This window comes from Xiphias gladius, chromosome 20 (assembly GCF_016859285.1).
Source record: "Xiphias gladius isolate SHS-SW01 ecotype Sanya breed wild chromosome 20, ASM1685928v1, whole genome shotgun sequence".
Classification (NCBI taxonomy): domain Eukaryota; kingdom Metazoa; phylum Chordata; class Actinopteri; order Istiophoriformes; family Xiphiidae; genus Xiphias; species Xiphias gladius.
This window is the reverse complement of record NC_053419.1, coordinates 8,031,933-8,044,869: the sequence shown is the minus strand read 5'-3', so window position 1 is coordinate 8,044,869 and position 12,937 is coordinate 8,031,933. Positions and strand designations below refer to the sequence as shown.

At 41.0% G+C, this 12,937-nt stretch overlaps 1 protein-coding gene across 1 annotated transcript in view; it reads left to right on the top strand.

Moving 5' to 3' along the window:
* The window catches only part of musk (muscle, skeletal, receptor tyrosine kinase), a 33,605-nt gene extending 20,668 nt beyond the window's left edge, over positions 1-12,937 (top strand). Inside the window, exons 14-17 of the mRNA XM_040156694.1 lie at positions 5,832-6,018; positions 6,091-6,282; positions 8,700-8,848; positions 11,863-12,937. Coding sequence (XP_040012628.1) covers positions 5,832-6,018; positions 6,091-6,282; positions 8,700-8,848; positions 11,863-12,563 — 1,229 coding nt within the window. The 3' untranslated portion in view covers positions 12,564-12,937. The remainder of the gene's footprint in view (positions 1-5,831; positions 6,019-6,090; positions 6,283-8,699; positions 8,849-11,862) is intronic.

Below are 12,937 nucleotides of genomic sequence, written 5' to 3'. Positions count from 1 at the left end.
TGATAATAGAAAGTCTGATTTTACATAAAAATAAATGTATATTTAATTTTTTAAAATAAGAAAGTTCACAGTGCATGCTTGTCTCGTCTCCTCTTCTCTCCCTCTAAAAGACGAAGGACAGATTAAGAGGAAATAACAGTTGATAGCTTCGGCAATGAAATAAACAGAAGAACAACTGATGAATATTGAAACTGATAATATCATAGAATAAATGTACACTTATCTTTTTAAATGTGAGAATTCACAGTGCATGTTCAACTTTCTGTAGAAATCAAAAACAAGCAGGCGGACATCAAGTTAATAAGCAACTCCAGCAACCAGAAGAACATCTGATCATTATATGAATCTTGATTATTAAAAATAATTAGACATTTACTTATCTTTGTAAATAAGAGGGTTCACCATACATAGAGTTTGCTCTCCTCTTGTCTCCTCTGGTCTTCCTTTCCTCTGTGTGCCGTTTACTCTAGTCTCTCCAAAAACAGATGAAGGGGAACAGTTAACAATTTAAGCAACGGCAAAAAGAAGAAATAATGGTCAGAATAGAAATTCTGAAAATATCACAGGATGAATATATACTAATCTTTTTAAACAAAACAACTCACAGTGAATGTTGCCTCTTTTCTTCTCCGCTTGTCTCATTTGTGTCGTTTCCTCTCCTCATTGTAAAAGACAGATGACAGATATGGGGCGATAACAGTTAACAATTTTGGTAATAATATACACATTAGACCTAGTGATAATACAGAACCTCTGATAATAACATACAATAACTGTATACTTATCTTTGTAAATGAGATGCTGTCTCATCTCATCTCCTAACTGAAAAAGGCAAATGACAGACAAGAGGGAAAATGTCTTTATTGAGCCATACCGTAGTATTTAGACGGAGCTACTAGACCATCAACACAATATATTTAACTTTTAGATTCTCTGTTATGGACTACTCACCAATCTGTTCATTCTTGGTGATTTTTCAAGGCAAAGTTGATCTTCATTTCAAAGTAAACATGTCTTGGCTCCCGGGTTTTCCATCCTTCACAAACAGATCAGTGTTTATCACTCGGTCCACTGCAGGCTGCTCCAGTCAGCTGGCAGAGCGCGCAGGCGGAGTTAACATCATCACCGTTTCTGTCTTCTCCCTCCTCTTCCTCTTCTTCTGTCAGTCTGTTCCTTCTGCTCGTCCTGCCTGTCATCGGTGGATCAGTAGTGTTGGAGCTCTGACTCTGCCCCTGCAGCTGGATGTTCCCTGTTGTGATCCTCATTCAGACTTAAGTCTGAAGCTTGATCTGAACTGATGAGGAGTCCTCAACATTAATCTCAACATTAGCTCGAGTAAACACACTCCTTATTTGCTACTGTAGAGAAGGATGAAGAAATCCATCTAATGCTCTTCTGCTGTTCAAGGCTGCTTCTTTCAGAAGAGCCAAGGTCCCAGGAACAGAGTTCTCCGTGGCTCCACTGCAGTTTCCACTATGTCAGACACACAGGCCAGCTCTAAGAAATAAAGAAAGGTGCAAGAAGCACCAGTGCAAGACGTGTTGAAAACAACCTGTGTACCACAACCATGATGAGCAAACTATTTACAAATATACACTCTTTACTCCTCAGCCGACCATATATTTGATATGGTGCAGCATGTCCACATGGGCCCCAGTGCAAGACGCTACCCGGGGCATCACTAGCACTGCCAAATAATCCCGTTTGTTAACCTGCCAGACGAAGGGCACAAACATGGTCAGTCACATGTACATGGCATCCCCTCAGGCCTACAATTGACTGTTGAACCACGTAAACGTTGAATGGACAGACCAAAAGCTGCAGCAGGTCATATATCATCAAAGCACTTAATGGTCGACCAGCAGTTCCAGGTCCTCCAGGAACTGCTGGATGTCCTGGTTTGTTCATGAGAACTATTGGACGATCCAATCACACTCTGAGGCATTTCTTTGGTGGAGACAGACGGCTGCTCTCTTCCTCAGTGTCCTTCCTCTTCTTCCTCTGTGTCTTTGCACACTGTGCAGACTCTTTGGTAAATTGACAGAGGCCTGACATGAGAACGTGTCCGTCCGCTGTGCAGTCGCTCGCTCTCCAGCGGTTTGTCAGCTCGGTGCTTTCAGAGCGCTACACAGGGGAGACGACTCTGGTCACAGTCCTGCCATCAAAGTCCACATGTCGGAGACAGTTTCTTGGGTCGGCCCTCAGTCCTCCCGGCTCTGTCTTCTCAGGAATAACTGGAGTCAGTATAGTTGAAGAAGCAGAGCTGGAGCCTGTAGCGGGCACCATCATACCTGCCGGTCCTTCCATTAGAGGAGACGGTTGCGGTGTTCTCCCTCTGCTCCTGCTCCACATCGACGAAGGGCGTAGCCGTCTGAAGAGAGCAGAAGGATCCCTTGTATGGAATAATAGGGAAGTCCTTAAAGCCTGTGGTGAGGCTGTGATACAGGCTCAGGATGGAGTCGCTCAAAGGACGGTTCCTCAGGTTGGTTACTGTCAGCTGAAGGACTCGTCCCGGCTGAGGCAGATTGGCTAAATGGGAAGAACGAAAAAGGAAAACATTAGTCACATTAGTCAGGATGAGACGACTGGACTAATGAGAGCCTGGATTGATAAGTCAAAATAGCTGCATTTACGACTTTCCAGAACAGTTCACAACATTTCAACATTTCACACAGAAGAAAATAAAGACTCACAGCAGGACTTGTTGCCAAAAAACTTATTCACGATTATTTATGTGGATTAAGCCCAGCATGAAGACGTCTTTGTGTCACACAATCTAAAAGCACATTAACATACATTTACAAAAAAGATTGTGTTAAGACAAAACATGACAGTACACAGTTGTGAATCCAATCAAAGTTCTGTTTATCAATGAACATTTTGTAAACACTAATATTTAATGTTTACAACAAAGATTTGGGCTCTTGGAACAAGTGATTTATTCAAGTGATATGAATAAAACATGATTTAAATGTCTCTTAGCTGGACTGGCTGTCTCTCTTACAATAACATGTAACAGATGGTGTCTGTTTCACCATGAAAATGCTTCTTTCACAGTGAGACCACAGTCATGCTCCAGACGTAATAATTGAGTAATTGAAAACTTAAGTTGCTTAAAGCGAACGTGTATTTTTCTATCATATTTGGAAGCACATATGTTGACTGATACTCAAGGCAGAGATTTGAGAATGATTATAATGCTCCGTGTTTCATGAAGGCTGTAACTGCAGCTTATTTCAAATTGTGATAAATGAATTCAAACCATAATATTTATTTTATATCTTTTTCTGACATACGGACACAATATGGTAGTAATCATTGGACTGAGGGACTTCGGTGATCAATGATTTTGCATTTATTGCATTCACATTCAACACTAATGTCCCTAAAATATTAATAAAACAGTTGTTGGTTTTAGCCATGGTTGCATCATCCAGAGACATTTCCAAAAAAGACAGTCCACTTGTTTCTTGACTCATCAGATTTCACCTAAGTACAGTCGCAATTCTGCTGCCATAGTCCAATTAAACGCAATATAAATATTTAATGTTATAAAGCCAGAAGCTCTGTTGAGATGTGAGTTACGACTAAACAGAACTGCATGTGCCATTGCCAACTTTTTCATGCTGACCCACTGCGTGTACCTTCATCACAAGAAATCCCACACACAAACATCGAGTGTGAACATCACCTGCACGTCTGCCTTAACAGCTGTTACAGCAGATGACTGATCCCTCTCCTCTTGTAAATCACGTTAAGAGCATTACGTACCAGACGTAAGGTCCGAGTACATTACTACACACACCCCGAAGTCCAGAAGGAAGATATTCTTATCTTGTTGATTATAATCCTCCAGGACTCGGTACACTTCAAAGTTATGAAGGGTACTGTCTAGCTTTTCTGATAAACCTACCTCTAACTTCAAAACCGCTGTCCTACCGGTGCCTCTCCGAGGAAATGTATGATCCAGACCCGACAGTTAATTCACACATGCTTCAAAGGGCCGAACATGATCCCACTGTGGTTTGAACAGGGCTTTGAGCGGGTCTGAACTTAAGGACGTGATGCTCTAACAGCTCCAGATATATTTCCGTCCAGAGTCGACAGTGAAAACACGCTGACTCTGTCGTCCACGTACAAAGACCGGGCCCGGGTCGACCACGCTGGCGTCGGTCGCCGGCTCGTTCCAGCTCCCGATGTCGTCTCCATGGCCCCGCCGCCATCTTTTCCCTGTACTTTCAAAGTTAAACTCGACGACCCTGCCCCACCATCCCCTCTCAAAACACTAGTTCTTCCCAATCACTGCCTCTTTTCACCTGTCACGTGCACGCTCAGTAAAGAACCAATCATCTGTAACGATTTGACACCGAAATACCAAGTTTAATGCAGGGGAAATAATTTTTTTAACCAAATAAAATAAAATAACCAATATACATATTTATAAATAGTATAATTATTTATTATTTAATTTATTATTAAACAGTTATTTATGCTCCATTTAATAATGATACGGAGCAAAGATGTTGAACTCAGCAGTGGTCTACTGTGTTTTACCATAGCGGTCATCCAGCAGGTGTTTCTCACGGAGCAAACCAGTGGAGGCCATGTTCCCCTCAGTGCAACAGCTGCGTCCTCGCTTCCGGTCTGTCAGGGACATTTTCTTAATTCTTGGTCACAGTCGGAATAGTGGGATCCGCTTTTATAGCAGCAGCTGAACACGTCAGTCCTCATCACCATGGCTACCTGTGACACCAGACTGATGGAGCTCGAATTAGGAAAATAATATTAGGTTATTATTATTATTATTATGATTATTATTATCAATGAAAGCTATCCAAGTGCAGCAGTGAGGTTTTAGGCAAAAGACGTGGATGTGTTAATCATTAGGATGGAGGGTCCCAGTGTTGGCTCTAGCATGAGTGGCATCCTAGTATATTTCAGTTTTGCTCACAATAGCTGTGGGAGAAATGGGATGACACCCAGTAATAGTTTATAGTCAGATTAGCTTTTCTGGTGGACAAAGGACATGACTGTTTTTAAGGAGGTAAACATGTACGATATCACGAAGATGAATAAACATAATATATAAATGTGGACGTGATGTGCACAAAGTTATTTTAGAAAACAGGATTATGTCAAAAACATTCATTCCATTAAGTACATATACATGCGCACAACAATAGCACTGCAGTGAAGACAACTCTAAGGGCCTGTGACTTCCAGGGGCCCTAAAAAACATTTAAAATGTGAGGTAGTTTTTTTCAATTCTAATTTATTAAGCTATCATCATTAATAGAATATCTTATTTACAATTTACTAATAAAACTAAAGGTTTCATTTTCTTCTCTTGTTTTGGGCAAAACGTAAACATCCAGAGGGCCTCTGCATTGCTCATTGGTGGGTTGGTGGATGGTGGTGATTTCTTTTCATGGGTCCAAAATCCCTGGCACTGCACTGCCTACTAAGTTTTGAACACACATTTTTATTGTGCGATTATAATTATTTCCAAAATTCTGTGTGTGCTCACTATTGGTTTTCCCTCCAAAAGAAAAGTTTAATAATCCGGCTAAATCGTAATATTCTAAAAAAGGATGGTCGAAACTCCAAAAATTAAGACCAACGTTGTAATAAGCCAGACTTATCGTTTAATACCAAATATACCACAATATTATAACAAATAACTATATGTTTTTTATTCTAGCAACTTTCCTTCATTGATAAAATAAGTGAGATATTTTCATTTTACACTCATGATAACCTTTCTAGACAGTTTCTAAGAGCCCATGCACAGCATAACACCTTGGTGTTGACTTTGTCTCTGTGTTTGTCAGTGAGGAAACCAGAGGCACTGGGCCCCCCTCAGACTCCTCGTCTCCCTCCCACCACCACTGTGTCATCTCCAGCTTACTCCATGTCTGTCATTGTTATCATCCTGACTGCACTTGTAGCTGCAGTCTTCCTCATCATCATCATCCTCACCTGCCGCAAACGCAGGAAGCAGTGGAGGAACCGAAAGAGGTAAGAGAAAGACAGGATGCCGAGCCCTCTATCCACCTTTATATTCCCTACTCATCCGCTTTCCGTCCACAGAGTGATGGAGACCCCAACGCTGAGTGCTATTCCATCAGAGCTCCTGCTGGACCGACTCCACCCCAACCCCATGTACCAGAGGGTTCCCTTGCTGCTGAACTCAAAGCTACTGGCCCTCGAGTACCCACGAAATAATATCCAATATGTTAGAGATATTGGAGAGGGAGCCTTCGGACGGGTTTTCCAAGCCAGGTGAGAGGGGGAGATGAAGCAAAGGGAAAATGGGAGGAGAGGAGAAATGGATATGGAAAGCAGAGGGGGAATGATAACTATACAACCGGGTTGTAAAAGGAGGGGAGAACTGATTGACTTAGAAAAAGAAACGGAAAGAGAAGCACAGGTTTAAAACTCAAAGAGCCCTCTACCACAAATGAGAGAGAGATTCTAGAAAAAGGGGCATTTACCTGCAATATTACATTAATCAGACTAATATTTAATATTGCCATGTCATTATCATAACGCTGCCTGGGGCTCACACGATGATATTTATATTTAGGATATTTCTCAGGCTGAGGAAGAGATAGAAGGGTGAGAAAGTTTTCAGGGAAAGAGAGGGGGGTTAGAGGGGCTAAACCAGGCCCCCGGTCATTCTGAGAACTGCTGCGTCATTCACAAAGTCACAGGGAGAGCTGCTCTTGGTGTCACTTACACTGCACACTGACCCTATTCACAGCAAGACACAAATGTCTCAAACTAAGCTCTATGATCACACTAAATACCAGACCTGGGTCATATAGTCATTGGGTTTAGTAATAAATAGTAATAAATGGAAGTAATAAAATAGAAGCAATAAATCTCTTCTACAAAATCTCCTCAGAATATATATTTTGGGCTTGAAAGGTGGCTCTAGGAGTTTTGTAGTTTCCTTCTTCATGCAGAACGGTGGATGTAATCTGGTTAAATGTTGGTTACAGTATGGATAACAATTGTGAGAAGTTTTTTTTATAGCAGAATAATAAAAGAGAGCCAATACACCCACGACTAATAACCACTGCAGCCAATTCAAATGTTTAAAAAGTAATCCATTGCAGCAGAAGTGATGTTTTTCTAACCTTGTGGGACTCAGCATTATTAGAATTTATCTCCTCCCACTGGAGCCTCATATCCCTCTCACCCGTGTAATGACCTGAATCGGTGGCCTGTAACTGACACAAACAAAAAATACACGTTTTCTCACAGAGGTCAGAGGAAAGACGCCTCCAAGAGAGGTGTCCAGTGAAAAGTGACCATGTTGATTTCTGTTAAAATGTTTGGGATTTTCACTTTAGACCTTAAAGATCATTGTTATGACTTGTTTTCAAAGTAGACTTTTAGCTTTTAATGAGGACAACAAATCATGTAGGACTGTTCAGAATTTCCTATTGTTTCTACGGTGTACTATATACTGGACTGCAGCAAAATTGTAATTCAGCAACAGACAGCACACACTCATTAATTGTCCATCATGCCATAAACTGCATTCGAGGATTCTGACCTTCTGTTCACGATGTTACACAGAAACCGTTTAGAGCCAATGCCAATGTGTGTCGCACAACAGATAAAACAGGGTACAGAACATACGGCACAGTACTATAATAGTTTGTGGCATTTCAACAGTAGCACCATGGTTTGTAGCCAACCAGGTCTGTGAGATGTCCTTCTGGCAAGCTGGTAATCCCTCACTGAAAACTGGAATGTTGCGGTACGCGGAGACCCCTGGGAACATGACACACACACACACACACACACTCTTTCATGCACACACATTTGTATAACTATATATATGTAAGGGCATTGATATAATTGATATAATGTACTGCATTCCTTAGCCAATGTCTACTACATGCCCGACGTTAAAATAAAAACCTAACTCTAGTCTTAATCCTTAAACTAAGTCTAAACTCAAATTTTGCCTTACAGAGAGTGAAGTACAAGAGCACAAACACACACACACACACACACACACACTCATACCTGCATATGTGACTAGTAACAGGCGACATGTGCAAATACAGACATTTTCCTTGTATGCACAAGGACTCGAGAGGACAGATAAACAGTCGTATACACGCACAGGCAACACATGCGTTTGGTTGTGCATGTTCTCACACAAACACACACACACACACACACACACACACACACACACACACATACACACTCGAACTCACACACAACACACACAGAGACCTAAATAGACCTGAGGAGTTAATAACTTCTTCCCTGACAGATGGGCTGCAATCTGTAGTTAACCAACGTGCGTATGCGTGCACGTATGTGTCAGTGAGTGAGTGGTTTCATGTCTGTATGTGTGTGTAGTTTTGCGTGTACAAACTCTTTATAAAAACTGACACTGAGAAACAACGTGTTGACTTTAGTTTGCCCCTGTAGTGAGCAACACAGGAAGCATGTGTATGAACGTGTGTACGTGTATGCGTTTCCCTTCAAGTGAATGACATTTATAGCACACTGCAATAGTACCTGTTGGTAGACTTAAGAGACACATTCAAAACACATGGTCACAGAAATCTGGTTAATGCATTACACAAAAACCCCACTGTACTAAAATGTGTCGTATACTCCATTTACAGTGCATGTATTGGCTGTGCTTGAACGTCTGTTTGTTGCAGAGCACCAGGCCTGCTGCCAGTGGAGTCTTTCACGATGGTGGCTGTGAAGATGCTGAAGGAGGAAGCCTCAGCTGACATGCAGAATGACTTCCAGAGAGAGGCAGCGCTCATGGCCGAATTTGACCATCCAAACATCGTGCGACTCCTAGGTATGTGTGTGTTAGTGTGTGTTTGTGAGAGAAACTGAGTGAGCAGGCCAAAACAAGATTCCCCGCAGAGGCTGCACTCACAGCTGGATTTTTCATCGTGCAGCTTCTGAATCACACAGTCTGGTTTGAGGGAGAAGGAAAGTGCAAAAACAGATATCAAAACACAGAAAAAGAGAAGGAAAAGAAACATTATGAGAGACCTAGAAAAGGCAGAAAAAAAGTGATAAAGTGCAATGGACATTATGTCGCACTTGTCATTAAATCAACCATAAACACACAGAGACAGAAAGAGCTGTCTTAGCATAAACGGTCAATATTGACAAGGTTTCCCATTGTATAACTGCATCCTTCAGTAATCAAACCATCATCGGTTTCACCTTTTACTACTTTAGTACCATCATGTTGTCCCCAACAACAAAGGGAATAGACAATAAATCAATCTCTAGTACACTAGTACAACAAAATTAAATGATCAAAGTCACATAACACATCAAATCTAACCCTTCTCTTAACCCATTTGGTCAATCAATCACTTTAGAACTTGTCTTCTAGTAGCACTTTTGTTTTTTCTTAAAGTTGAATTTCAGCTGTCACTTTGTTTTTACCCATATATTTTAAGCTACAGGGCTTTTAAGCATGTAAATAACCTTAAAAGCGACAAAGGTTTGACCTGAATGAGGAGTGGCTCAAAAGCAACCAAAATGTTTGTAAGAGAGTGGGTAAATCATGTAAAATTAAAGGGCAATCTTTTTCTTTTTCCTTTCTTCTTTTGGGAAAATCAGGTCCCAGTTCCTACACATGCTGTAATTCTCCAGAATGAAGTCATTCTTCTCAGATCTTTTTTGCTGTATAACTATAAAACCACTAGAGCTCCAGACAGGACTGTTTGCCAGTAAACAAGTGTTGCTTGACAACTAATGTACCTTTGTTTCCCTAAGTAAAAAATGTCCTCTATTAAAGTTTATCTACACCAATATAGCCTATCTAATCTAATACAAACAGCAAGACATTTAGAGATACAACACACTCTATTTGGTGCTGTCCGTGAGTAAACAAATCTATTGGTCGATGGCTGTGCTGAAAGAAGTTTGTTTACTTTGGTCCATTTTACTGCTCCAGTGGTTGAGAAATATTTTTAAATCAACATTCACCACTGCAGTAAATTTGGGGATTTTTCAGAGGTGTATCAAACAACTGTGCCGTATGTTTTCTGTACAGTTTTGAGTGACATTAATTTGGATGACTCATGTGGAGAGTGACACTGCAATGCCAAAGTCTCAGGTGCACACGAGACTAGATTTGATTAGATTATCTAGTTAATTACCTCTAATTACCCTCTGGATTAATGATACACTGAAAGTCATGTTTAAAAATATATGCATCATCAATAACATGCATGTGTCAAAATGAGAGATTCCATATGTCTGCATGCCAATACCTTGACGCATCTGCAGGACGGGGCCTCTGTGATCTGTATATTTAGGGATGGAGTGAAACGTTACTACTGTTGAATTACAACCCTCTTTTTGCCCCCCCCCCAATCTGTGACACACAGGACATAACCTAACTGAGCATTGCCTCCAAGCCTCCTCTTGTGCTGAAATGGACCTCACAGTTAGAAGACAGTTACAAAAAACATTACAGATTCCAAAATACTCCCAGATTCCAGTATTACAACATCTGAATGTGCAACTTCCTGTTGACTGATGGTTGGTTGAATTCTATGGTACCACAATAACGCAAATCTTCTTGATATCTTGTGCATCATTTCATACACAATTCCCCAAATTTAGCCTGAAATACAGTATTTGGTATTTTGGGGGACTTTGGGATTTCCACAAGAAATTAAAATGAAGTTCTGAGTTGGCGGTGAGAATTTGTTGTGACTGGGCTACCGGCGGGTCAGTGAGGTTCATATTCATGTTTCACACAGAAACAAAAGCAATGAAATGAAATGAAATGCATTCAATCAAAGTGTACTAGTCATGCATTAAATTGAAAAGAGTAGAGACAAGATCTGCAGTTCCTAAAATTGTTAGCTGTAGAAAAAGAAACTGAAACTACTGTCTGACTCTGGTGGGGTATTTCCTTTCTTGTTGGCAACCCTGGTGACTTGTGATAATTTTTTCCACAGAACTGTGTTGAGGTCTTTGTTGCGCTTTTGAAAGCCAGGTTACATTTATGCAGGGCTGTTGGGGTTCTGCTCTGCACAGTCTTAACAGTGTGTGCTCAAATTCTTCTAAGCAGTGCACATTGCAAAAAGCATTTACAGGAATGCATAAATAAACAAGCAAAACTGACACTCTTTTATAGAGGTAAAGTAAACAAGTAGTAAATAAAGCAGAATGACTTTGGTGAGTGTAAACATTTGCAGAGGTTAATAACAGATTAATAAACTGATGTTTTTAAAAAAATAATACATCAAAACACTTTTTTTCCACATAAAGAAAGCAAACAAGTTCATCTCACTGCCAAATACGTACAGCACTTCACGTTTACAGAAACTAAAACAGCAATGTTTGTAAAGTCCTTTAAACTCAACTGAGATTCACAGAAAGTGCAGCCACAATCATAACACTCCCAATTTTGGAAAATCTCTTTGATGGCCCATGTTTCCCCTCTGTAAAGACAGGCTCAAAAGAACACAAGGTTAATTTAGGAATATACTAAGCCTACATCATAGGGTTAGTAATGCAAGACTGTACATCCACTATGTGAGAGAGTTTATTTGTGAGCATATACACATCACAGATGGTTTAGTCTGTGTTTATGTCTAGGCTGAATATATATTTACCTTTTACAGTGAATGAACTCATTGTAAAATATACTGTAGAAAAAAAATACACTTGATTCAGTGTGATTTAGGGATGTCACCCATGTGTTTATCTGGTTGACTATTTGTGCTTGTTCTCTCAAACCACTGTGGTGGGAAAATGCACAACTCACAAGCCTACCCATACATTCTGTATGTCATTGATCATCAGATAAAATCATCTGTATCCCCTCTTCACCAGGTGTGTGTGCAGTGGGTAAACCAATGTGTCTGATGTTCGAGTTCATGGCCCATGGTGATCTCAATGAGTTCCTGCGCCGTCGATCTCCAACCCAATCAGTGCGTACCCTAAGCTGTGCCAGCCTGTCGGGTCGCAGCTTCACCTCTGAGGTGGAGGCCGGACCTCTGTCCTGTGCTGAGCAGCTGTCAATTTCCAAGCAGATTGCTGGAGGAATGGCCTACCTATCAGAGCGCAAGTTCGTCCATCGTGACCTAGCAACCCGGAACTGCTTGGTAGGGGAGGAGATGGTGGTGAAGATCGCAGACTTTGGCCTCTCCAGAAACATCTACTCGGCTGATTACTACAAAGCCAATGAGAATGATGCCATCCCCATTCGCTGGATGCCCCCAGAATCTATTTTCTACAACCGTTACACCACTGAATCAGACGTGTGGGCCTATGGTGTGGTGTTATGGGAGATTTTCTCCCATGGGATGCAGCCTTACTATGGTATGGGTCATGAAGAGGTTATTTACTATGTGAGGGATGGTCACATCCTCTCCTGTCCTGAGAACTGTCCTCTGGAGCTGTACAATCTGATGAGGCTTTGTTGGAGCACACACCCATCAGATAGGCCCAGCTTCAGTAGTATACATCGGATACTGGAGCGTATGCATCAAAACACACTAAGTGTGAATGCTGAGCCTGAGGCTGACTGCTAACCTTGGAGATTTTGACAAAAACATGTCTGTCGCTGTGCAAGAAAACAATGAGTTATGTAGTTATTTAGTGCCTGACACTACACTTTAAATGAACTCTGACACTGAGCCTTAGCATACATTGAATACTCAGACTGTAAAGTGACTTCAGTCTTTTTCCTTGCCCAATATTTCTCTTTAGAAGACCCCAAGTGTTAACCTTACCAAACCTTTTTGTTTGATAAACACCTGTCATATTTTAGTAATTTGTGTATTGCTTACATCTTTAATTCAGGACTGTAATTCCTGACCATATACCATCACATACCCATCAGACATGTCTGCTTTGTTTATGAACAAGACTAGGTCAAAACCAAGTATATGGCTGGACCACCCTT